Here is a 23997-nt window from a genome sequence, read left to right as displayed (position 1 = left end):
AAAGATGCTCGGCGCTACCGAGTCACACGGAGCTCCCACGTTATTTGTGGTGCGACTTGCAGCGCACAGAGGATAGATGTATGTGGACACATCTGTACATTTTCATTTCTTGATGACATGCTTGCAGAGTGACATGTGTAGTACAGTATTTGTCAGTATCTTTGTTCTTTCCATCACTGACCAGACCTGTATACTTAGGTCGAGCATCCCGATCACTTCTAGGGTGCACTGGGAACCTTTAACTGCAGTTGAAGGATGATCTCACATATAGGACCATAGCAATCAGGAATTACAGTAATGAACAATAAATATCTTATTGGGGAATTCAATAAGACAAGTTAATTTATGGGTGTGAAAAAGGGTGACGCCTCAGGCTTTATCGCCCGAGGCTATTCAATTAGAGCCCCTTTTTCACCCAGGACACTTTTTAAAGTGTGTTAAATTAACGTGTTAACACATGTTAACAGGCATTAAAACATAGGATCCATGAAAAGTTCATAGACCTATGCGTTTACGGGGTCTTTTTACCCGTCAACATGCTACTTATCAGGGATTTCTTTTCAGGTCCTATCAGACTCTGAAAAAATCCCTGTAAAGTGCAGTCTACGGGCTGCCTTTGGGGATAATTGAATAGGCCCGGGGGATCAATTAGCACATGGTAAATGACTGCAACTACTTTAATTCCCCCCTTAATGTTTATGATGGGATCAATATTGGAACCAGTTCCTTTAGAGGCTAATTTGCAAGTAATAATGCAGCGTACAGTATATGACTGACTTTACAATTATATGCTTATGTAGGTGTTGGTGATAAAGGTTAGCTTTATTTCACTATTTCTATGGGTATACATTCAGGATGTCAACATTCACAATATTGACATGGACAGAATGTCGACATTCAAGATGTCATCATTTACTGTACAGTGTCGACAGACTATTTTAGGGTTAGAATCAGGGTTACGCTACGGTTATAGTTAGGTTTGAAGGAGGGCTCAACAAATCCCGGGGGCCAGGTCGCCAGGGCTACCAGATTTTGCTGCCATGCTACTAGATTTTGCAGTGAGGAAGGAGGCAGCTCCGACGGAGATTCGTGCCTATAGTATTGCGGTGTTTATATCATGCACAGGAGTGCATGTGCTGAGTGTCGCCTGCGGTGACTGCTGTGCCTCTGTCCGTCCCGGCCTGCACTGACGACTCATCTCCATCCTGGCCTGCTCTGATCCCTGCTGGTCCTCCTGTTCGTCCCGGATGTCTACTGTCTCCTATCTCCAGCTGCATAGAGCTCTCCGGTAGTATGGTCTATGCGTGGCCAGGGATTGCGGAGCGGCTTCAGAGGGATAGTGGTGTGACCACGAGGGGAGGGTTTTTTTTGTTGTACATCCTGGCACCATTATTTTATGTCAATTGTGGTCCGTTATTACTGGGGGGTGGAGCAGGGGAGCTGTGCAGAGCAGTGAGGGGGCCTCCATTTTACTGTATCCATTCAACTGTGACCATTTTGTGGACTAGTATAGTGTGTATAACAGTTGCATAACACACAGAGCTGTGTTTCTCACTCACTCCTGTAATTTTTTTGGGGGGGGGATGGTGGTCTGGCTCCTACACTTGTATCCGGGCTCCTAGATTTTAGAAACATTTGTCAAGTCCTGGTTTGAAGTCTATGGAAAAACACATTGTCGACATGCCGATTGTCAACTTTTACGCTGCCGAACTTGTGAATGTCGGTTGACATGCTGACCATGCTGGCATTCTTTCTATGCCCACCCAACAAATCACACCCCTCTCTAATAAAGTTGTCATCATTGAAAGGAGTTTAACACCTGATTTTACGTTAATGAAAATTACTTCAGAATTTGTAAAACACTATTTGGTGAAGATATGTAAAAAGCAGCATTTACAAGATTTAATTTGCAGGCCCTAAAGTTTTTACACCATGTACACAAGCGCAGTACAAGGGATGTAGGCCCTTAACCAACTGGGGTTTTATGATAAGAATATTTGTATGAGACAGCGTAAGAGTATGCTTTGTTTATACTAGCTGAACAGTTTTGCTTCCTTTAGGCAAAAATGTCATCTGAATAGATTTGTCCCTCACAATGTTCAAGGGAATCTGATTAAATTATGTAAGTAGAGCTTCAGCTGAAATCAGACTAGTTTATGTATCAATGTTTCTGAGAAATTTATGAGTAAAAGTCAAGTGAAGTCAATTTGGCATTTAGTAACTAGCATCCAAACTGCTACCCTTAGGCAACTGAATCCTTAAGAATTTTTCATTTGAAAGTTAATATAAAATAGAGAAAGTAGTATGTTTTCTGAAAGCCTCAATGCCTCCAAGACTTTTGCTGGTTTATGCATTTATCCATGCATATGCTAGTGTCAATACTCATTTAACATATGTTACCTAATACATCGCCTTTGCAAAGAATAATATGTTGTAATAAACTACAGTACTTTGCTTTTTTTTTCCTACTTATTGTCTGTTATGCACCACTTCTGTATACCAAGAAATACACTACTGTGATTACTGTTTCTGTAGTTAAAGCACCATATGTAACAAATCCAATTTCAGTTATTTACATACAGAAAGGAACTTGAGCACATTTATTTTTTTTATAGCAAACTAATAGATTTACATTTAAGAGGGATACTGTAAGCTGTACATCAAATATGCATTTTACACTGCTGAACTATATAGAGCGAGGATGTGTGCTATTATAGAATTGGCAAAGTGACATACTGGCTAAATTATTAACATCATCCGATTCAATAGTAAAATAAAAACAACATATGCATATTACTATCAACTGCATTCAAATAGGATTACATATAGTTAGCATTTTACGCTTTCAATTAAATGCTCTTTAGTGCGCTCTGTGAAATGAAAGGGCCATTCTATGCAAGTTACAGGAAAGGCACAATCCCGGGATCGAGATTTTTTCAGTCCAAAATCCCAGGATTGAAAAAATGAAGCGGGATTGGCTTCCCTATTTTGGGCTGGAGTATAATACAACAGCTGGAACCATTAATTAAAAGAAAAATTTACACTGAAGTTTGTTAAACGATGGAACAAAACAACTACAGATGTGTCCACATACATCTCATCTCTGTGCACTACAAATCGCGTTAAACATAATGCGAGCATTGCACGAAAAGCTCAGCACTACAGAGTTGCAAGTCGCTCACGCGTTATATTTAACGCGACTTGTAGCGCACAGTGGTGAGATGTATGTGGACACATCTGTAATTTTTTTGTTCCATCTTTTAACAAAGCTTCAGATTTGTCTGGAAGCCTGGGTGTAATTTACAGGACAAACCCTTTTTACTGTCTCCCAGGAATATATAAATAATACATTATCATCTAATTTTCCAAGCAATTTCATCTAGGGGTTAGTAATTCAATGGGGCTGTAGATTGGCTAACCATGCTGTAATCTATCACCTTACCAGTGACATTGAAGTTTGGTGCAACTGTACTATCAGCCAGTGTAAACCATATGAGACCAATGCTCATGCATATAGCAGCAGTCACATCCACAGCATTATATCTCTTTCCTGTAGAAACAAGTAAAGTGGATTACATATACATTTGTACTAAGAGGTCATTCATTTATGGCCATGACAAGAGGAATCTGTATTGTGTACAAATATTTACCATCAAACATCAATATCAAATTAGGAAAAACAAGAATATAGGGCAGGATGCTTTACTGTTGGCATGACACTGGACTGATGGTAGCGCTCACCTTTCCTTCTCCGGAAAAGCGTTTTTCCAGATGCCCCAAACAATCTGAAAGGGGATTCATCTGAGAAAATAACTTTATCCCAGTCCTCAGTAGTCCAATCCCTGTACCTTTTGCAGAATATCAGTCTGTCCCTGATGTTTTCCTGGAGAGAAGTGGTCCATCAGGCCATCCTCCAAAAGTCTTCGTCCTATGTCATGCCAACAGTAAAGCATACTGAGATCATTCATGTGTGGGTTGCTTCTCAGCCAAGGGAGTGGGATCACTCACAATTTTGCCTAAGAACACAGCCATGAATAAAGAATGGTATCAAAATATCCTCCAAGAGCAACTTCTCCCAACCATCCAAGAACAGTTTGGTGATGAACAATGCCTTTTCCAGCATGATGGAGTACCTTGCCATGAGGCAAAACTGATAACTAAGTAGCTCGGGAACAAAACATCTAAATTTTGAGTCCATGGCCAGGAAACTCCCCAGACCTTAATCCAATTGAGAACTTGTGGTCAATCCTCAAAAGGCAGGTGGACAAACAAAAACCCACAAATTCTGACAAACTCCAAGCATTGATTAGGCAAGAATGGGCGGCCATCAGTCAGTATGTGGCACAGAAGTTGATTGACAGCATGCCAGCGGGAATTGCAGAGGTCTTGAAAAAGAAGGGTCAACACTGCAAATATGGACTCTTTGCATAAACTTAATGTAATTGTCAATAAAAACCTTTGACACTTATGAAATGCTTGTAAATTTTACTTCAGTATACCATAGTAACATCTGACAAAAAGGTCTAAAAACACTGAAGCAGCAAACTTTGTGAAAACCAATACTTGTGTCATTCTCAAAACTTTTGGCCATGGCTGTACACAGTTATTCTGTAGAACACAAAATGATGTGCAGCCAAATGCATAACATACTATATCATTAGATTTCTTTATCCTCTATTTTCTGTGTGTCTGTATATATAATATATATATATATATATATATATATATATATATATATATATATATATACACACACACACACACATACACACACACACACATACATATAAACACAAACACACACACAAAAAAAAGTGAGTGTAATTTTTAATTCTTGTAACTAGTTCCAGGAACGGGCAGATGCAAATCAAAATCATTTCAGCAGTGAATAAAATAAGCATCTGATCAATTACAGTAGTGTGGAAAATCCTGTAATAATTGTACCTATAGACTTGTACCAGTATATTTTTTCATAGAAAAAAAAAAGCAATATATTTTTTATACATTGTAAATTAACGTGCACTTTTGCTCAACTTTTGAAGATTTCGGGGTATATTTACTAAAGGTCGATTATAATCAATTTAAAGTCACTGAAAATCGATCAACATCGATGTTGTGTTTCTGATAAATCACAGATTTACTAACAGACGATTTTTTGTTTATTTAAGTATTAGTAAATGTGTGATTTAGCCCCAGAAAGACAACATTGATTAAAATCGACCTTTAGTAAATATACCCCTTAGTCACCAGTAACATATTGCATGTACTGTATGATGAAAGACCCTCAAAGTATAAGCTTTCCAGTCAGGCTGCAGAGTACTCTCTGTAAGGTCTGCCTTAGTGATGTCTGAGGGTTTTCCAAAAAATTATCTCCCACAATTCTGTTATTACAGGGATTTTACTTGAATTGCAAACCGAATTGTTCATTACATCAGGAAATGGAAAAGGCTGGGTTTAGAAGTGATGCTGCATTGGCAGAAAACAGTCTTCACACTACTTTAGGTGCTCCATACAAAAGGAGAAAGTTGCTGAACAGAGCAGCAAGATTGTAGGACAGATTACTACAATGGGCAATCTACGTATTTCCAATCATGCACAGCAAATCACACCACCACATTTTACTGATAAGATTTGTACCTGGCACTAAAATGGTGTGGAAATAAAATCTGGAATTCACAATAGATTAAATAGGATACAATATTATGTTAGACTTGCTTTACAAATTATTAAATCAGGCACAACAAAATAATCAACAGACTCCCATGAAAACTAGTATCTTAAATGGGTTAATTATATACACCATCCTGCAACGTTTAGTAAATGCGTTGTAGATTTCTCTGCCTCCCTTCTGTGCTTTTAAGCCATATATTTATTATACCAGGCATACTAGTCAGTTTTATTTGCCATGATATAGACATCTCTACTGTATTCTCTGCATTGGATACAATTATGTGGCCAAAAAGAATGTAATCAGTAAAAGTTGTAAGAGCAAATGAACAAGCCAATAAAGTCACCAGAAGGGAGAAATCCCCTTTTATCTGCATCTTTCAATCTCCAGAAAGCAAATAATTTGTGGTATAGCGCTGCGGAATATGTGTGCGCTATATAAATAACTGGTAATAAATAACAAATAAAGTATAGGAAGTTATTTTATTTGCACTCTTAGATTACAGTGCAGTATAAAATGATTTTTTTTTTGTAGAAATGTTACAGTGTAATGTAATTAAAATTTTAATGAATCCCACAAAAAATGGCAGGTAGCTCAGTACCATCCCATGGACATTCATCATACAGTTGAATCACATCTATGTTAAATAAATGAACAAGAGCCTGTCACCCAGAGCTTCAATTGCAATAACTGCCACTTAACACGACAGTGCCCTTGTCAAAGCAGCAACCCTATGAAAAATTAAGTGTTTTCTTTTTTGTTTTAACATAAATCAATTTTGCAGGCTATAAGAAGAATCTTGTTGCCATTTCTCATTGGATTGTTATTTCGGTCTGTAATTCATTAACAATTTTCCAGTGCCATGGACTACTGTGGCAAAGACAGTCACATGATGTAGTGAACACAGAGGCTTTGAAATACCCCTTTATGACATATCCCCCCTCTGCCATCATATTGGCTTAATTGTGCCTGCTCCTTTGGCAGCAATCACACAAATCTTTTTTTGTTTTAAGTGAAATGTCTTTTAAAACATGCATAGGGTAATTTTACCTAGCTATCCTCCTAGGAATTATGGGCCTGATTCAGCAAGGATTGCAAGTAAGAAATAGCATATTCTCGCAGGGGCCAGGTACGTGCAAATAAATGCATACGCTCGGCAAACGCAACACAAGATGCAGACGTCTAGCACTACATAATGCCTGCCCACCTCCCTTTACGCTATGCATGATCAGTATGCAGGATAGCGAAAACATCGAGAACCATCTAACCCATATGAACAACTGTAGTAGCCCTGACCTGCCACAGCTTCCTGTGTACATCGAGATGTATGGCTGCATATGCCGTCACACAAGCTTAATTATGCACGCCCCTGCAATGCCGTTCAGACGCACAGGCACGCCTGTGTTCGCCCGACCACCCCCCGTCATCACCCACAAACGGCATTTCCTGTCAATCAACATCGGAGGTCTCTCCGTGCTAACTGCGTATGCCGTGCGATCCCTTACTTCATCGCAATGACTGGTTCACGCACTTGCAGAGATGCAACATCGGCCAACTGCGAGCTAATTCTTACTTGTGATCCTTGCTGAATCAGGCCCTATTATCCCTTCAAAGTATCCCGGGATCAAACACCAGTATGGAGGACAGACACAGCCCTAGTTTGCTACACAGACAAAGGCCAACACAGCACCACGCATGTGATATGATGTCAGAGTGGGAGGACATCACAGTAAAGATAGAATTCAGAGGGGCATTTCAGAATCTCTTTTCTCCTCTACGTTATGCGCATGTTTAAAAAGTACTTAACTTTAATAAAACTTCTATGTGGGATTTCTACTTTACACAAAGGAGCAGACAAAATAAACCACACATTCCAAGTAAGACATGTGGCACATAATTTGCATGGCACCCGACTTAAAACAAACATGACCCATATATGATTCTCTTGGACATTAACTGGCCTGAAGGTTGCATACCTTGAATGAACACTCCTCCAATCATGACAGGAATCAGTTTGCAGCATTTGAAAATAACCTGAGTAGGATAATTCAGATATCCAAGGGAAGTGTTTGAAAGACCCATTGTCGCCACTGTGAGGAAAGCTATTATAATATAAGTTTTTACCGGTATTCTGAAAATATAAGAGAAAAAATGTTTTTTAATGCAGATCTATAATAAACATCAACAATAAATAAAAAGCTCCACTGTGCCCTAGCTCCCATTGGAGTCAACATTTTTTTTATATTGTGTTACTTATCCCTTTCCCTATGTACCTTACTGGCCTATGCAATATTTTTGAGTAATTATATAAAACTATGGTATAGGCCAGGGACGTGCAGTCAGGGTAAGCAGAGCCTCCCTTGTCATACTCCTGATATTTGATATAAAAATGATTGGAGTAATACAAAGATGATATTTATAACTTACAAACATCTTTGTTTATTCTAATAATTTTTATAGTTAACGCTCACCAGCTTTGTGGAGCTCCCTGGGACTGCTGGTAGACCAGAACTGAGGCAGCAATAGCTCAGCCTTGCTTCTGTATAGTCAGACACTGCGTGCAGAGCTGGGGGCGGGGCCACACCACAGGCAGTAAGCTGCACAGAAAGAGAGCTAATACAACAGTGATGGACACCTTGGATGTGTCATGTGCCAGGAATTGCACTGCAATGTCTAAAGATGGAGCTCAGTCAGCAGCAGCAAGAGAAGACACAGTGATGTAGGTAGAAGAATCAATGGACACTGAAGCTTAGTGTAGTGAGAGGAGAGTTACAGTGACTAGGGGGTGAGACAGGCTTCCAGCACTCAGACCCATCTCCTTGTGTGCCTCACTGCAGGTCACTGGTATAGACTAAGTGGCTACAGAATTTTATTGTAGTCATTTATTAAGGGCATCTGCTCAGTTTTTTAATCGCTATCCCAGTCACTTAAATAGAGGTTTTCTAAGTTAAGATGCTTCATTCTCAGGCTATTATTGTAATACACAATTTTATCAGCTGTTCACATTTATTTGATTATCCATTACAGCTCATTAATATTGGACCATAATGCTTTTAAGAAATAATTAAACTGCACTGAAGTTGTTTAGATTACCATTATATACACCTTACATCAATGTCTGTCACAAAATTGCCATATGTTTTATTACATACTTAGCCATAAGTTTTTAAATATACTAAAATTTCTATTCTTTGGAGCAGAATTTTTCTATTTACATTTGATCATCTATGTGGCAGTACCATTATGTCTGTTGCTACCTCCCTTCTCTAAAGCTGGGTACACACATTACGATAGTGCGACCCAGTATTGCGTTATAATGATACATAGCTGCGCCATACACACAACATGATCTGGTGTACGACAACACAATGTATCGTTACATGCTGCATGTACTGTAACAGCATTGCGTCGGCCATGGAATCATCCCATCTAATGTGCAAAATGCACAGCAGATGGAATGATTCAATGAACGATGGCTGGGAACGATGGATTGGGCATACACACTGTATGATGTGTACAACATATCATTCCGATCCACGTCAGAGCAATATATATCGGACAATTTATCATATGGTGTGTACCCAGCTTAATAGACTGCCCAAGGAATATGCATGATGGGCTAAAAGTCCCACCCCTCACACACCATCATTTCCATCTACCCATTCCATATTCAGAAGTTTGTTCATAGAGTAACAGTGATAAGAGTGAGACATATGCTCAATGGATGCACTCTTCCACTACACTAACAGCTATTGAAGTTGCTGATAAGCCATACTTATATTATACCTATGCAGGTACTTTATAAAATGAAAATACTGTTCAATATTACACAGAAATGGCTGTTTGGGATTCTGTTTACTTCTAGTGAATCGTTCAATAATAAAAAGATTCCTAATGTCGCTCCAAGCACATGCCTAATGGGAAATTCACAGAGGGAGCTTGCTGTGAGGACCCCTCTACCAGCCATTGGGAACCTGTTCTAAGTCAAACAGACAAAAGTCTTATTGAATTTTTGCTTAATTTAAAGTTCTACACTATTAGGTGTATTTAATTAATAGTGATGGCCATGAGGTGCCAGCTTTATGACCGTTTGCCCAGGACCTAGGGGCCACTTAACACAGATTTACTATGCTATACTGTAACTATTGATCATTTTCGCAGCCGCACAGACAATGACTACTCTCATATTTGTCCTCTCCTTCCAGTATTGCATAATGCGTATGTGGTTTACTGTTCAGGATACATATCAAACTAGCACATCACTATTAATTCTAATTATACAGTATTGATTCATTTATGCTGATTCCTATTTGCTTTAACTTATATTATCAGTACCTGTACTCTCTTTTGACATTTTAATTCAATATAATAAAGTGTATACTACATTTTCACATTTAGGGACACAATGGCGATTTTCACGTAAGTTTGTGATTTTTTTTTTGCGACTGCGCAAGCGTCTAAATCCCTTAAAAGTCCCAAGCGCATGCATCCCATGGTGTGTGCATGCAAAGTTACAGGAGTGATTGAGCCACACTGACTGGCGATGGTTTAACAGATGCACAAAGTTCTTCAGTCTGAAAGGAGTGTCGCAGGAGTGGTTTCGGACTTAGAGGCTTAATAGAGTACATTGGAGGCCATATCTTGCATGATCCCCACCTAGCATGGAACCGATTCAAGTCCTGATGATGCTTCTGATAGTTGCAATTGCAGCCGCTCATATTGGGCGTCCCAGCCCTTGCGCATTCAGATGAACGTCTGTACACTAGGAGGGAAGGGCTTGTGCTAGCATTAGCATAGAGACGCAGGCACGACACCGGTAAAAGACACTAAAGCGGTCGCAGCAGCGTGTGACTCAGAATCAGCCCCTGATATTCTATATGTGAGGAATTCAAAAGCAATAATTGCAGGAGGCAACTAAATAATTGTTCTAGTGATTGAGCATACTAAACAACATAATTTTGTGGCAATGTTCTAAAAAGTTTATAGATGACCAATCATTTTACACACATTTAAGTAGTTCTAAAACATCTAATTAGTAATAGCATCTAGATAAGAAATGGGATCATGATTGAAAATAATGGGTTTATAAACCAACTTGGACACTAAACCTTTCCCGATAAGCAAAAATATTTTTTTTTGTTTTGTTTACAGAACACGCACAAAATTACAGATGCATGGTAACCATGCCACCGGTGCAGATTGACTTTTTAAACTACTGCCTAACTCTTTTAATGACATCATATCTGAGGATTTTATTGGATTAGGTAAAAGTAAGCGTAAAGGTGCCCACACACTGGACGGTTTTAGGCACGATTTGCACGAAAACGATGCATTGGAACGGTACATCATTTAAAAATGTGCAGCTTCCAGGTACGATAACGATCCGATGTGCGGTCCCGCGGGTCGTTTGTCGCATCTTCAGATCTTACCTACTGCAGGTAAGATCTGGCAATCTCCTTAACGATGCACTGGAAATCATTAAGGACGCACGATAGGTCGTAAGTCACATTGCACAGTTTAGCAAGATATCGTTTGTCCAGGAGTGCCGGTGAGTTGCCTGGGGAGTTCAAGGGAAATCGCTGATGACATTGCATCTTTTGCGAGTCGTCCAGTGTGTGGACCTTTAGGACCCGGAGGTGCTGATCACATACAGGCAGGCACTGTGCTGGCATGAACTAATAAACTGCAGCCAATGATTTTAGTAGGAACTAGTGACATGACAAGCAATTTTTGTGTTTGCAATAACTCAAATTCCTTATTAATTAATAGGCAACAGTCTCATGCATTGTAGCTCATGCCACAACATGGCTGTCTCCATTGTGTACAGGTGACATGACCACATAAGCATTAGGATCATATTTCACTAACCTGAACAACTATTAGGATGGAGGTGCTTCTTAGCAGACAGTTTGAGTGACCGCTGTTCAGACTTGCTGTTCATACATTCAGTGTGTGGATTGGTGGGTTTACAGATGTGTCCTTACACATCTTTGCTGCAGTCGCACGAAAAACCGTTCTCATCACCCCACGGCCCGTGACCCTCTTTTAACGCCAAGCATCTTTTAAATTGGCCTGAGTGAGCCGGCAGGTCCCATGCAACTCTGCTAGCACAGGGCTTCTTTTTTTGTCGAAAATGCGCCTAGTTTTAATGCGAGGCAACTAAGCTGCACATATGCTGTGTAATTTATAAGCAACTCTTGTATATCTGTGTGCGACTGAGTCCCTGAATCTGTATACAAAGTGCTATAATGTAGAGGTCGCAGCTTTTTTCATTCCAAGTTCCATTGTGCTTCATATACATACTCAGGTGCACACGGATATACATGTGTAGCATATTAAATTAATAGCATCACATTGTAACTAACAAAACGCCCGACACTAGAAGAGTTGCACGGGACCTGTCTGTAGTGGAAAGGGCGGTAATACTTTAAAATAACTCCATTATAAAAAGTCAGGTTAACACTAATCAATCAATGTGCTTCTACCTCCATGGTACATATATGAACATCTCAATGTTGAAGTTTCGTGGTCTTAACAGAAAAATAGTGCATATTAAAGAGATACTAATAATATTCATAAATTCATATGTAAAACTTCCATTCCTTGAGAGAATTGAGATGTATGAGCTGCACAGCAAATGTGAATATGATGTCAGATTAAGTTCTTGCTCTCAGTCCTTTTTCTGCAAGGTGTCTAAAAGTAACTGCTGTGTCCTCCAATAACACAAGTGACAGGAAGTCTGCAGTATGTATGAAACTCTCCTAACACAATCACAACCTTGTTCTAAATATCTGGACTGCTAAGTTCCGGATACCTTTACATATATATTTGTAAAAATAATGAGTAATTACTATTTTATGGAAATTAACTAGTGCTTTAGTTGCAATGGTACAACGCATTAATACCATAAGCCTCGTTACAGTGGTCCTCTAAGCATACCTCTACCTGTCCAGATTTTGGTGGGATAGTCCCACGCGCCGCAGTATCCCACAGTGGGGTGGGTGTGGGAGGTATGCTTTAAGAGAAAAATTCTTTGCAGATTTGTAATAGGTAGCACTACCAAAGAGAAGGCAGGTTATATCTAACAGTCAAGAAAATTTGCAAATATCTAAGGTGTAACTGACAACTTTGTTCTTAACCTACCTTCTGCGTTTGTCTTGTGTTAACTGTAGTTCTATTAGTCCAAATATAGAATAAAATCCAAACTGCACTAATGTCAAATACCAACCAAATGGTTTAAAACCTTCGACTGAGAATATCAATTCCTGTAAAAGAAACACAAAACCAAGTTTTAGCTAAACATCAATACAAACAAATGTAACTTTGGTTATTAATGAAAAGATACAAAGAACAATATTGAATGTTGCTTTAAGTAGTAATATTATTTATGCCTGTCATATCACTGATAAATAAATGCAAGTGTAGTGGCTGCATAAAAAGTGGTGATTATAGCATTATTACTAAAGCACAGCATCATCAGTGAAAATATTTACTTTAAAACTGTAAGATACATAGGGATAACATTTAATTTATTGGAATTCTTTTTATGACTATCTGAAAAATTATTTGGCAAACATTTAAAAATAATAATTTTGATGACGTTCCAAGAGTGTACTCCCTCTGGAAAGCTGACGACAGCACTCGTCCATCCAGATGCTTAGCTTACACTATTCCCAGGTAAGAAAATGAAAAAGAGGTTATTGGAGAGAAAAGGTTTAGTGGTCTCCAGACTGGCAGGGGATCCAGGAAGGGTTAAGTGATAAGGGAGATGCACTAAGCCTTGGAGAGTGATAAAGTACCAGCCAACGAGCTGCTGTCAGTTTACAGGCTGTGTCTGAAAAATTAGTTAGGAGCTGATTGATTGGCACTTTATCACTCTCCAAGGCTAAGTGAATCTCCCCCACCGCATTCATTTAAAGTTCTCCCCAGAAGAGAAAATCTTTTAATATTGAGTATAAAGTTTATTCATAAGCAAGAAGCATTAAATGAAAAGGAGTTTGATGTAGACAAAAGTTCCTTGACTGCAGTGTGAATATTACCTCTTCTGACCAATGGGGTAAGAATAACTGGCCATCGAGGTAATTAATGTATATTTAATAGTAGGGTGGATCCATCACTGGAACTGCCCTGTGCGTAATGACTGAAGCAACTATTTTTCTTAGCCCCAAAGCCACTACACACAGGGGCCGATGCGGAATTACACCTTCATTGCGTGCACAGAGAAAAATTACATATATTCACCTGTATATATGTACACATCTAAGTGACCACACGTATCCATATGCTTGGTTTCATATCTGTCATTATTATTATGGAGCACTTGCACAAGGCCTTCCCCAGGTGCAAAAGTTGTGTCTAAAAGACTGAGTATCCCTGCATACAATTCTGTCAATGCACCCTCAACCCACCTTCAGTAAACTTAGCCTTAATGCAAAATCGATGTTATGCCAAGTGGAGATGCAACGGAGCTCACCATCGCCTGTTACTTGGGTGCTCTCTGCTTCAGAATACGCAAGATAAGTCAGTAAAATAGACTTGTGTTCAACTCTACATCAGTCCCACAATGATCAAACTGCACTTGTCTGGGGAATCCTCTTATGTCACATTGTGAAATTACCAAATAAACACCTAGGGCCTGATTCTAAGTTGCACTGTAAAGCGCACGCAGCAGCGTGTATTGGCGAGGGTTGGGTATGCGATCCCGGCGCACACAAAGACTGCGGTCATAATCCCAGCACCAGAATCCCGAAGGATGGAAATCCCAAAGGATGCAGGTAAGTAATGTAACCCTTCCCCTAACCCACCTTTCTCGCAGCTTAACCATAACCCTCCCCGAGGCTAACCCCCCCCATGCATGTCTAAACCTAAACCTAACCCTCCCCTCCCGCAGCCTAAGACAAACCCTCCCCCTAGTGCCTAACCCTAAACCTAACTCACCGCCGGGATCACAGCCACTGGGATTCTGGCGCCGATATTCTGATCTCCAGCATTGTGTGCGTCGGGATGCTAACTACATCCCATTAGTGGTCGCCCATCTTCGACTGTATGCAAGGGGCCTACAAACTCCTTCCTTTGTGTACTTTCATGCGACCAAATGTGCCAAGGTCTGAGATGCCCACTTTTAGCATCCGTGCATATGCCAGGTCACCTCCGTCCTGACCGCCTGCTGCCCCCACTCCCCTCCCCGTCCTGTTTCTACCCCTGCCGCCGCTATAGTGAGGTGACCCGGCATATGCCAGGTCACCTCCCTCCTTACTGTCCAATACCCCTCCGCTCTGCCCCTATCTTATCTAACCACCGCCGCCGAGATGACCCCGTCGCATGAGCACAAAAGTCCAGCATCAAACGCCGATGCATGCGCAGAACTATACAGAAAAAAGAAAACCTGAAGTTACAGATTAAAAAAAAAAAGGAGAAGAATGGACTGCCAAAACTGGATATACTGCTTTGCAAAACAGGTAAGTGTATATGGATTGCTACTTATCAAAACTATAGATTGCATCAAAGTGATGTGATCTATAGTGATAAGTAACAAATCTATATCGCAGATCTTCTTTCCTATATGACCAGAGTTAGTATAATACATTTGCACAAATATACAATTTGAGCCCTGAACAACACACAAATTTAGAAAAGTAAAACATAAGAAATTTCTACAAATGATTACCTGTAAATATCCATATATTAAATAAAAAACAAACACTCCAGTAACACAAATGAAAAATTGCACGGATTTCTGGAACTGGCTGAGATTGATACCAAGCACCCGGATATCATCAACAGACTTGATATGAGGAGACATTGTGTCAGTCTTTGAAGGAATACTGATGGATATATTCTTCCTTGAGTTGTTAAATGTTAGATCCATGGCACACGGATGGGTGTTGTCAGGATTGCCTGACTGGTCTGACGAGTGATCGTCTGTGTCTCTGAAAAAAATAAAGAATCATCAATTCAAAATAAGCTTTACAGGGAAAATATGAACATAAAGGTGATACCTGCCATTTATACATTAAACTAGTTTATTTCAAATGTACCATTAGCCATGGTGCACTGTATACTGGAATTGCATGTTTGCTTTGCACTTAAGTACCCCACAGGATAGCAGTCTATTGCAAAATACTGTTATCAAACAAATGTTTGTGCCCCCTAGCTTACTTATTATATTTGTATCGCTTTTTTGGGCAGAGCTCTAAGTGAAACGAACTACAAAATATTAATTTCTTAAAAATGAGGTGATCAACATGATCTAGTATAGTAAGGTACCTTCGCTTAGATCTGGGAAGGCTGACCTCACTCTTACCAGAGAGACTATTTCCACGTTATCCATTGCCAACATGTCAGCTCTAACTAGATTACCGTAAATAGACAGATCACCACAACATGGGGAAAAAACTTTTTTTATTGATTGAATTCAACCTAAACTGAATTTGCCTTTAAACATAAGAAACACAAACAAATGATGAGGTTGGTTAAATCTTGCAACTTGCCAATACTGGGTAACTTCTTTATCACCAGACCTAAGGCTGCTTTACAAAATATGTTTAATTCTTTACACTAAGGCTTTCTTCACAATAAAAATCATATTACACATCTGCATTTTGTGACGTGGATCTCCTGGCATATCCCATTGAGTGGAATAGAGACTAGTGGGCTGTAACACTGATTACCTATCCCAAAGGGGCAGGCAGGTGTGGGGCTAAGCGACCTGCCTGTTAAGGACCATGCATTGACACTACTACACGTTGCACAGTCGAGTCCTAGGAATTAGTCCGACACCGCGATGTAACGTTTGTATATATCTATAGAGACAGACAGAATACGTGCCGGGAGGAGGAAGACTGTGGTGTTCTATAGGAGGAGGCTGAGCCTCACCAGTGCTTACAGAGGCCGGATCTCCTCCTGGGGCATCTTTCCTCGGCCTCCTACAATCACCTGTCAGCAGCAACCGCAAATCAGCTGCTCGTACCCGGCAGCCGCATACTGAGCTCCCCCAGGCTGCTCGCACACAGGACAAGGGACACGACGGTCTCGACCCCCGAACCTGTATGATGATGGTGATATGCTGTAGCTGTAGCTGTAGTGTGATGATGTGACAACCGCCGTTTCCGCATTGTGACGTCACGCTGCGGTGACGTGTCGTGTAGCAGCAGCACAGTGATAGGCCGGTGCAGAGGGACGGGCATGAGGGACCGGCAGGAAGAGAAGAGGCGCAGCTGCTGCTGTAAGCCATCCCGGTAAGGGTAAGGGTAAGGTCTGGTAACTCCGGCAACGGGAGTGTTGTCACTAGTCTGTGACATAAAAAGACCAGCCGTCAGGTGTGCCCTCACACTACACCGGCAGCCATATACAGGTGTATGTAATCCGGTTTCAGCCAGCCCAACGCTGAGCACAGCAGCTCTGTGAGCGCTACGTATCCACTATAGGGTCTCTCCGGCATCGGCTGAGTTACATGCATGCTGCACCTGATAGCATCAACACTGGCCGTTATGTCACCACACATCAGCGGATGTTCCCGTGCAAACTACTATAAGCCACACGCTTATATGTAATAACACTACGATTATAATAACACTGGGGCTGATTCAGACCCGGTCGCAAGCGCTGAGCGCTCGCAACTGGGTCGATGGTGGCCCAGAGCGCATGCGCATGACGTCGTGTGCGAGACCCGGATAGCGACAGGCAATCCGTCGCTCCAGGTCTCGCACCAAAGGGGGCTTGCTGTCGATCTTGATCTTGCCCATCGCGACCATCATCCTGGCTGCTCCATAATAAAAAAAAAGCCCTGATTCAGAGCGAGCGCTCTGTCAGAGCGTCCGGCTCTGAATCAGGCCCACTGTACCACATTATAGACGCATTTATGAGGGGTTGGGTACGGGATGCCGGCGGTCAGTATGCGGACAGGGTTAGGATACTGACATCTGTCGGTAAGTATCTTAACCTAACCCCAACCTCCCCGCAACATAAACCTAACCCCCCTGGTGCCTAACCCTAATGCTGGATACATACATATCTGCAGATCGAGTGATGTTCAACTATATCTGCAGATGGTTGTTCATACACTCTGAATAACCATCATCTGGCGGGGGCCGCGCTGCCACCCCCTCTCCGTAGCCTCCGCTGCAGATGTACGGACTGTTGTCTGACCGCCCGTACACACAGCACGATGGACAGATATGTTTGCAGATATATCTGCTATTGGTTGTGCAGCACAGCCAACGCGATATGTCTGTGAACGACATCATTCACAGACATCGCTGGTACACACTGGCCGAAGGGCACACGATACACTGGCCAATCAATTAATCGGCCAATATATCTGCCATTGTGTACCCAGCATAACCCTCAAGTACGGGATGCTGGAGCCGGGATTCTGATTGGTGTCAGGATTCCGGTGCCAGTATTCTACGCGCCGACAGCCAGGATTTAAACTATATCCCGTTTAGGAGTAATGTGATTTTATTTGCACAGTGCCAAATAGACCGACCCTATAGATGCTCAGTAGTATTTAAGGTAAAGAGGGACAGCTGTGGGGCACCATTTGCAGTTTATCTACCATATTTGCTATTAAGGCCCCCATACACGGCACGGTATACGTGCCGATCCGACGGATCGGCACGATATAGGTGCTATATCGTGCCATGTATGGGCACGATATTGTACCTGATATCGTGGTATGCGCTCCTACGGGGTCGTACATTGCATTCCCAGATCTTCCTGCAAAACTATCTGATCTGGGATGCGATGTACGATCCCATTCAGGTGAAGGAGGGGGAAGCTGGCATATCGTGCTGTCTGCGGGGACCGCACGATTGCCTGCGGTGACAACACGATCCGTCTGCCGACAGATCGGCAGTTGCCCTACACCAGGGGCTTCTAGAGAGGAGGGGGCCCGTGTGCAGTCTCCGACATGGGCCCCCTCCTCTCCGCCCGGCGGCCGGTAGCACACTGAGCTGTGCGCGGCTAGCGCCGGAGTTATAGACTCGGGGCACTAGAGTGTGCCCAGAGTCTATATAGTATGCAAAGGGCACCGGGAAAATGGCTGCGGCGGCCATTTTCCCTGTACTGCGCATGCGCAAACGACAGGAAAATGGCCGCTGCGGCCATTTTCTAGTCGTTTTACAGCGCCGGACCCCAGCGCCAACGTGGGACTCCGGAGAGGTAAGTAATATTATGGGTGGAGGGTGTGCGGTGCGGGGCCCTCCCTGGACCCAGGTCCCCGTGTTCCCCGCACACCCTGCACCCATTATAGATACTCCCCTGCCCTACATGGTGCATCACACCGTGTATGGGCATCTTTACAGTAGGTTGCCTTATTATAATTTTTTGCTATGAAGTCTCCAGATAAATGTTATGAGTCATTATTTACATATAGCTCAATATAAAACACTCAGTTGTTGCCAATTGTAAATGAATCCCATCACAGGACTAAGGGGGTCATTCAGACCCGCTCGTGAGCGTCAGTACGCTCGCAAGCGGGTCGATGTTCCCCACTGCACATGCGCACGACGGAGGGAGCTCCGTCGTGCGCATGCGCGAGACCCGGGGAGCGACGGGCTTTCCATCGCTCCGGGTCTTGCACCAAAGGGGGCGTGCTGTCGATGTTGATTGACAGCACGCCCCCTTTGGTGGGCGTGCCGGGGGCGTGCCTGCCAGACGGAGGCGTTCCCATGGGAACGCCTAACGTCTGAAGCCGGCCCCACTGACATCACTAGTGATGTCAGTGGGAGTGATTTTGGCTCTGATAGAGCCAAAATCACTCCAGGGCTTGTGGCAGGGAGACCCTACCGCAGGGTCTCCGTGGCAAGTCCGATGGTCGCCATGGTCAAGACCATCGCGACCATCTTTTTGGCCGCTCGCATATGCACCCACAGCTATACAAGCGGCCAGGAGGCTGCCCCATTTTCTTGGAGGAGGGCCCTGATTCAGAGCGAGCGCTCTGGTCAGAGCGTTCAGCTCTGTATCAGGCCCTAAGGGGTATATTTACAGTACTAAATTGCAGTTTTTGGAAGCGGAGATGTTGCCCATAGCAACCAATCAGATTCTAGCTATTATCTTCTAGCATGTGCTGGATAAATGTTAAGTAGAATCTGCTTGTTTGTTATGGGCAACATCCCCATTTCTAAAAACCTGCACTTTAGTAAATATACACTGAAAAGTGTAGCTCAGTGGCAAAGGGCTCCTGTGTACAAGCAGTGCCAGATTAATAGGGCAGCTAAAAGTGCCTACACATGGTACGATGTGTAGGCACAGATGCGACCGACAATCCCAGGGCTGACATAACGGGTGGTCCCTACACATGGGGCGATCCGGTGCCCGGCCGCCCGATATGCCGGCCCCCCTGCATACCGCTGCAAGCAATCGTCAATTGCTTTGCCTGATCTTTTGAACATGCAGAAAGATTAGGTGAAGCAACTGATGACATCACAGGAACGCGCAATGCACGATATGCATGTGCACGGAACGATATTTTCGTTTGGTCGCTCCGATGCGTTGGATCATTAACAATATCGTTCCATGTGTAGGTTACTTAAGATTTCTGTGTAGCATAATGTCAACTGGGGGCACTACAGGGTGTTTAATGCATTTGTGGTGCTGCTGGGAGTATTTACACATACATTTTGATAACATTGTCAGCATATCATAAACGCATTTTTATTGTTAGGTGCCCCTCCCCCCCCAAAAAAAATTAGTTGCCCTGGGGTTTCCACAAACTTTAATATGGCCTTGGTCACATCAGCGTCTTCAGGGAAACAGCCTACACTGTGCTCAGTCACTAGGGCGATAACCCCCACTGTGCTCAGTTAGTGACATCATCATCACTAGGAAGATAACCCCCACTGTGCTCAGTCAGTGACATCATCATCACTAGGGCGATAACCCCCATTGTGCTCAGTCTGTGACATCAGCTTCACTATGGAGATAATGACCATTAAGATCAGTCTTTGACATCAGCATCCCTAGGGAGATAACCCCCCACTGTGCTCAGTTGGTGACATCGACGCCACTAGGGAGATAACCTCCATTGTGCTAAGTCTGTGCTATCAGCGTCACTAGGGAAATAGGCCCTCATTCAGAGGCAGTCGCAAGATCAACATCGACAGCCGGCCCTTTTGTGCAGGGCCTAACCATCGACCCGGTTGCGAGCGCTCAGCGCTTGCGACCGGGTCTGAATGAGGTCCATAGTCCCCACTGTGATCAGTCTATGATATCAGCATCACTTTTTGTTGTTATTTTTATAGCACACACATATTTCGCAGCATTTTACAGAGACTATTTGGCCATTCACATCAGTCCCTTCCTCAGTGGAGCTTAAGCTGGCCACACACATAGCGATATTCTACCCGATCTGGCTGATTCCGACACATTGGAACGACAGATAGTGTAAAATATGGCGAAACTGAGAGTAAATCGTGAGTCCCCACTCACGATCACGATGCGATGTGCGTCCCCGCTGGTCGTACATCGCGTGGTCAGATCTGCCGTGCATTAGGGCAGATCTGACAATCTAGGACACGATGCACTGTGAAAGTCTGGATGCAGGAGAGATTGTTTGAAGATTGGACACCAAATTGTGTGCAGATCGTGTGCAGAGATGCTGGGGAGAGTGTCAAGGGAAATCGTACACATCGGCTCATCGTTGCAGATCGCCATGTGTGTGGGCACCTTTAATGTCTATGGGCCTGATTCAGACCCGCTCGCTAGCAATCGGCCGCTCGTTGCAGACGATGTTCGCTAATGTGCGCATGCGTTTAGTTCGCATGCGCAAACTAGTACGAGCGATCGGAATGTACTTGCTTGCCCTGCCAAGACAGCTCAGTGGATTGAGTGACAGGAGAGGCCGTTTGTGGGTGGTAACAAGGGCAGGCCAGTAGTAATGGGGGGGAGTGGAGTTGCGGACCTAGGCGTGCCACAGTGTTTCAACGCCGTTTCAGAGGCGTGCATTATTAACAGTCAGCTTCATAGTACACGTCACCTGGTTGTTTTTTACACTGAACTGCTCGCAGTGCTTGCGGTAGGGTACAGTCAAGCCCTGCGGTCTGATCCGATGGTTCCCGATGCGCTGATGGTTGTATATACTTCCTGTAGATGACGTACGCTGGTGGGCATCAGGAAACACAGAGTGATCGCTCGCCAAGACATAGTGGGCGTGCTTATATCTTGCTGTGCAAGCGGATGCCTTGACGTCACTTAGCTGAATTTCCATACGCTGGGAGCGAGTGGCCGCATCTAGCGAGCGGGTCTGAATCAGGCCCTATATTCGCTACCGTATGTACATACGTCCTATGGTTAATTTTTGTCGTGAGACAGTTCACCTACCATTATATTTTTGGATTGTGGGAAGAAAACTGGAGTACCTGGAAAAAACACACAGAAGCATAGAGAGGATATACAAACGCCACACAGGGCCGTGGTGGGAATCGACCCAAAGACTTCAGTGCTGTGAAGCAGTAAAAGTAAACATTACACCAATCTTACTGCCCATACTCACTAGGGAGATATCCCCCACTATGCTCAGTCTGTGACATCAGCATCACTGTGGAGATTATACCTCATTGATCAATTTTCGCATGGGCAGACAGGACAGGGAGTGTACTCAGGCTGTGACATCAGGATCATTAGGAGATAACCAACTGCATACCTCCCAACTGTCCCGCATTCAGCGGGACAGTCCCGTCTTTCTGGAACTGTCCCGCTGTCCCACCCGCGGGCCACAGTGTCCTGCGGTGGGAGGGAAGTTGGGGAGAGCACACCCGCTGTTCTGCATAGCAGAGCAGCGGGTGTGCAGAAGGTGAACAGATGCCATGTGCATCGCACGGCATCTGTTCACTAGCGCAGGGAGAGCCTGGGGGGCTGCCCAGCATCTCGGAGAGTGCTGGGCATGCCACCTATAGTGAAGGCTTGCCCCTTTTCGAAAGCCCCACTACTTTTTGGGCGCTCCTCCCTCTCTTCAAAAGTTGGGAGGTATGCACCTGCCACTGTGCTCACTCTGTGACATCAGTGTCACTAGAGAGATAATCACCACTGCGCATATCTGTGACATCAGAATCACTTTGGAGTTAACCCCCACTGTGATCAGTCTGTGACAGCATCACTAGGAAGATAACCCCCGCTACCCAGTCTGTGACATCAGGGTCACAAGGGAGATGCTGTGCATTCAGTTACAACATGACAGCTGAGACGTTAGCCCAGGGGTCCCCACAGAAGTTTGGGGGGGGGGGCTACACATAACTACATAACCATGGAGAGAGGCGGGCGCTGTGGTATATTTGAACTAGGGTGCCTGAACTGAAGGCATCACAGCGTGTTTAACATATTTTGTGTTACTTAGAGTATTTGTACTGTACATTATGAGCCTGATTCTGTGTTGAGAGTAAAAAAAGACCATGTAAATGTGAATTTTGGCAAAACTTTGGGGCAGAGAGATTTAGATTTGGGAGGGTTGTGTCCAAGCTCAAATCTGAATTGCAGTGTATAAACCTGTCCAGGATTTGTAGGCTACAGTAAATGCAAAATCATCCAGTATTTACCCTGCATAAAAAAATAGATGTATTTGCACCCCTTGCATTGCAACATAGCTTGTCCATGTGCATAGTTACTTGCTCTTTTTTGCTTTACTCCCAACTCAAAATAAGACCCTATACTTTTTATCAGTTTATCATATTGACAATTTTATTGGTAGGTTCCCCTTAAGGTATTTGCCCTAGGGTCCCACAAACTTTAATTAGGCCCTGTGAACAAATAACATATCTTGCTAGTCATAGAAGTAGACAGACATTTTACCTTGGGCCTGATTCAGCATGGATCGCAAGTGCAACAGAGTACAAATGATGGTGTGTACTGCGCTTGGAGGGCAGTGCGCATGCGTGAATTTCTATCACACAACCACAATACAAGCCATCGCAGAGTAAGTGACATGCTGTGAACGTTTGGGGGGTAGTGACGGGGGAGTAGTCAGAGAAACACAAGTGTGTCTGTCCGTTTGAACTCTGTTTCCTGGGCGTGCATAAATTAGCACTGAGATGGCATTCACAGCTTGTGCACTCACTGCGTGCAACAAGACTTGCAGTTTCTGCGGCATGTCAGACCTGCTGTAACTGTGCGTGAGAGGCTGATGTTACTCGATGTTCCCTATGTATACGCAGGACTGCAGGGTATTACGGACGTGAGATAGCGGTGGTCGGCGTCTCTATGCTGACTGTGCGACGGCTTTGCATTCATTAGCATATTTTCACATCAGACCTCCATGCGATTACAGAGCTGAGATCGTAATAGCGATCCATGCTGAATCATGCCCTTTGTTCAGATGGTTACAGTCGGGGGACACA

General features: G+C 43.3%; 1 protein-coding gene across 6 annotated transcripts in view; it reads right to left on the bottom strand.

Annotated features, from left to right (window-relative positions):
- Positions 1 to 23997, bottom strand: part of SLC35B3 (solute carrier family 35 member B3) — a 62718-nt gene that overhangs the window by 20138 nt on the left and 18583 nt on the right. Inside the window, exons 1-5 of one of the 6 annotated variants that reach the window (XM_088471674.1) lie at positions 16496 to 16868; positions 15336 to 15597; positions 12812 to 12933; positions 7645 to 7799; positions 3443 to 3550 (exon numbers count right to left, since the gene is read on the bottom strand). In XM_088471674.1, the coding sequence (XP_088327800.1) occupies positions 3443 to 3550; positions 7645 to 7799; positions 12812 to 12933; positions 15336 to 15536 (586 nt within the window). In that variant the 5' untranslated portion in view covers positions 15537 to 15597; positions 16496 to 16868. Of the gene's footprint in view, positions 1 to 3442; positions 3551 to 7644; positions 7800 to 12811; positions 12934 to 15335; positions 15598 to 16495; positions 16869 to 23997 lie in introns of those variants that run through there. The other 5 variants (XM_088471672.1, XM_088471671.1, XM_088471675.1 and 2 more) reach the window with 5 other exon arrangements.

This window comes from Taudactylus pleione, unplaced genomic scaffold (assembly GCF_031769625.1).
Source record: "Taudactylus pleione unplaced genomic scaffold, aTauple2 ptg000116l, whole genome shotgun sequence".
Classification (NCBI taxonomy): Eukaryota; Metazoa; Chordata; class Amphibia; order Anura; family Myobatrachidae; genus Taudactylus; species Taudactylus pleione.
The sequence above is the reverse complement of the archived record's forward strand: the minus strand, read 5'-3'. Positions and strand labels throughout refer to the sequence as shown.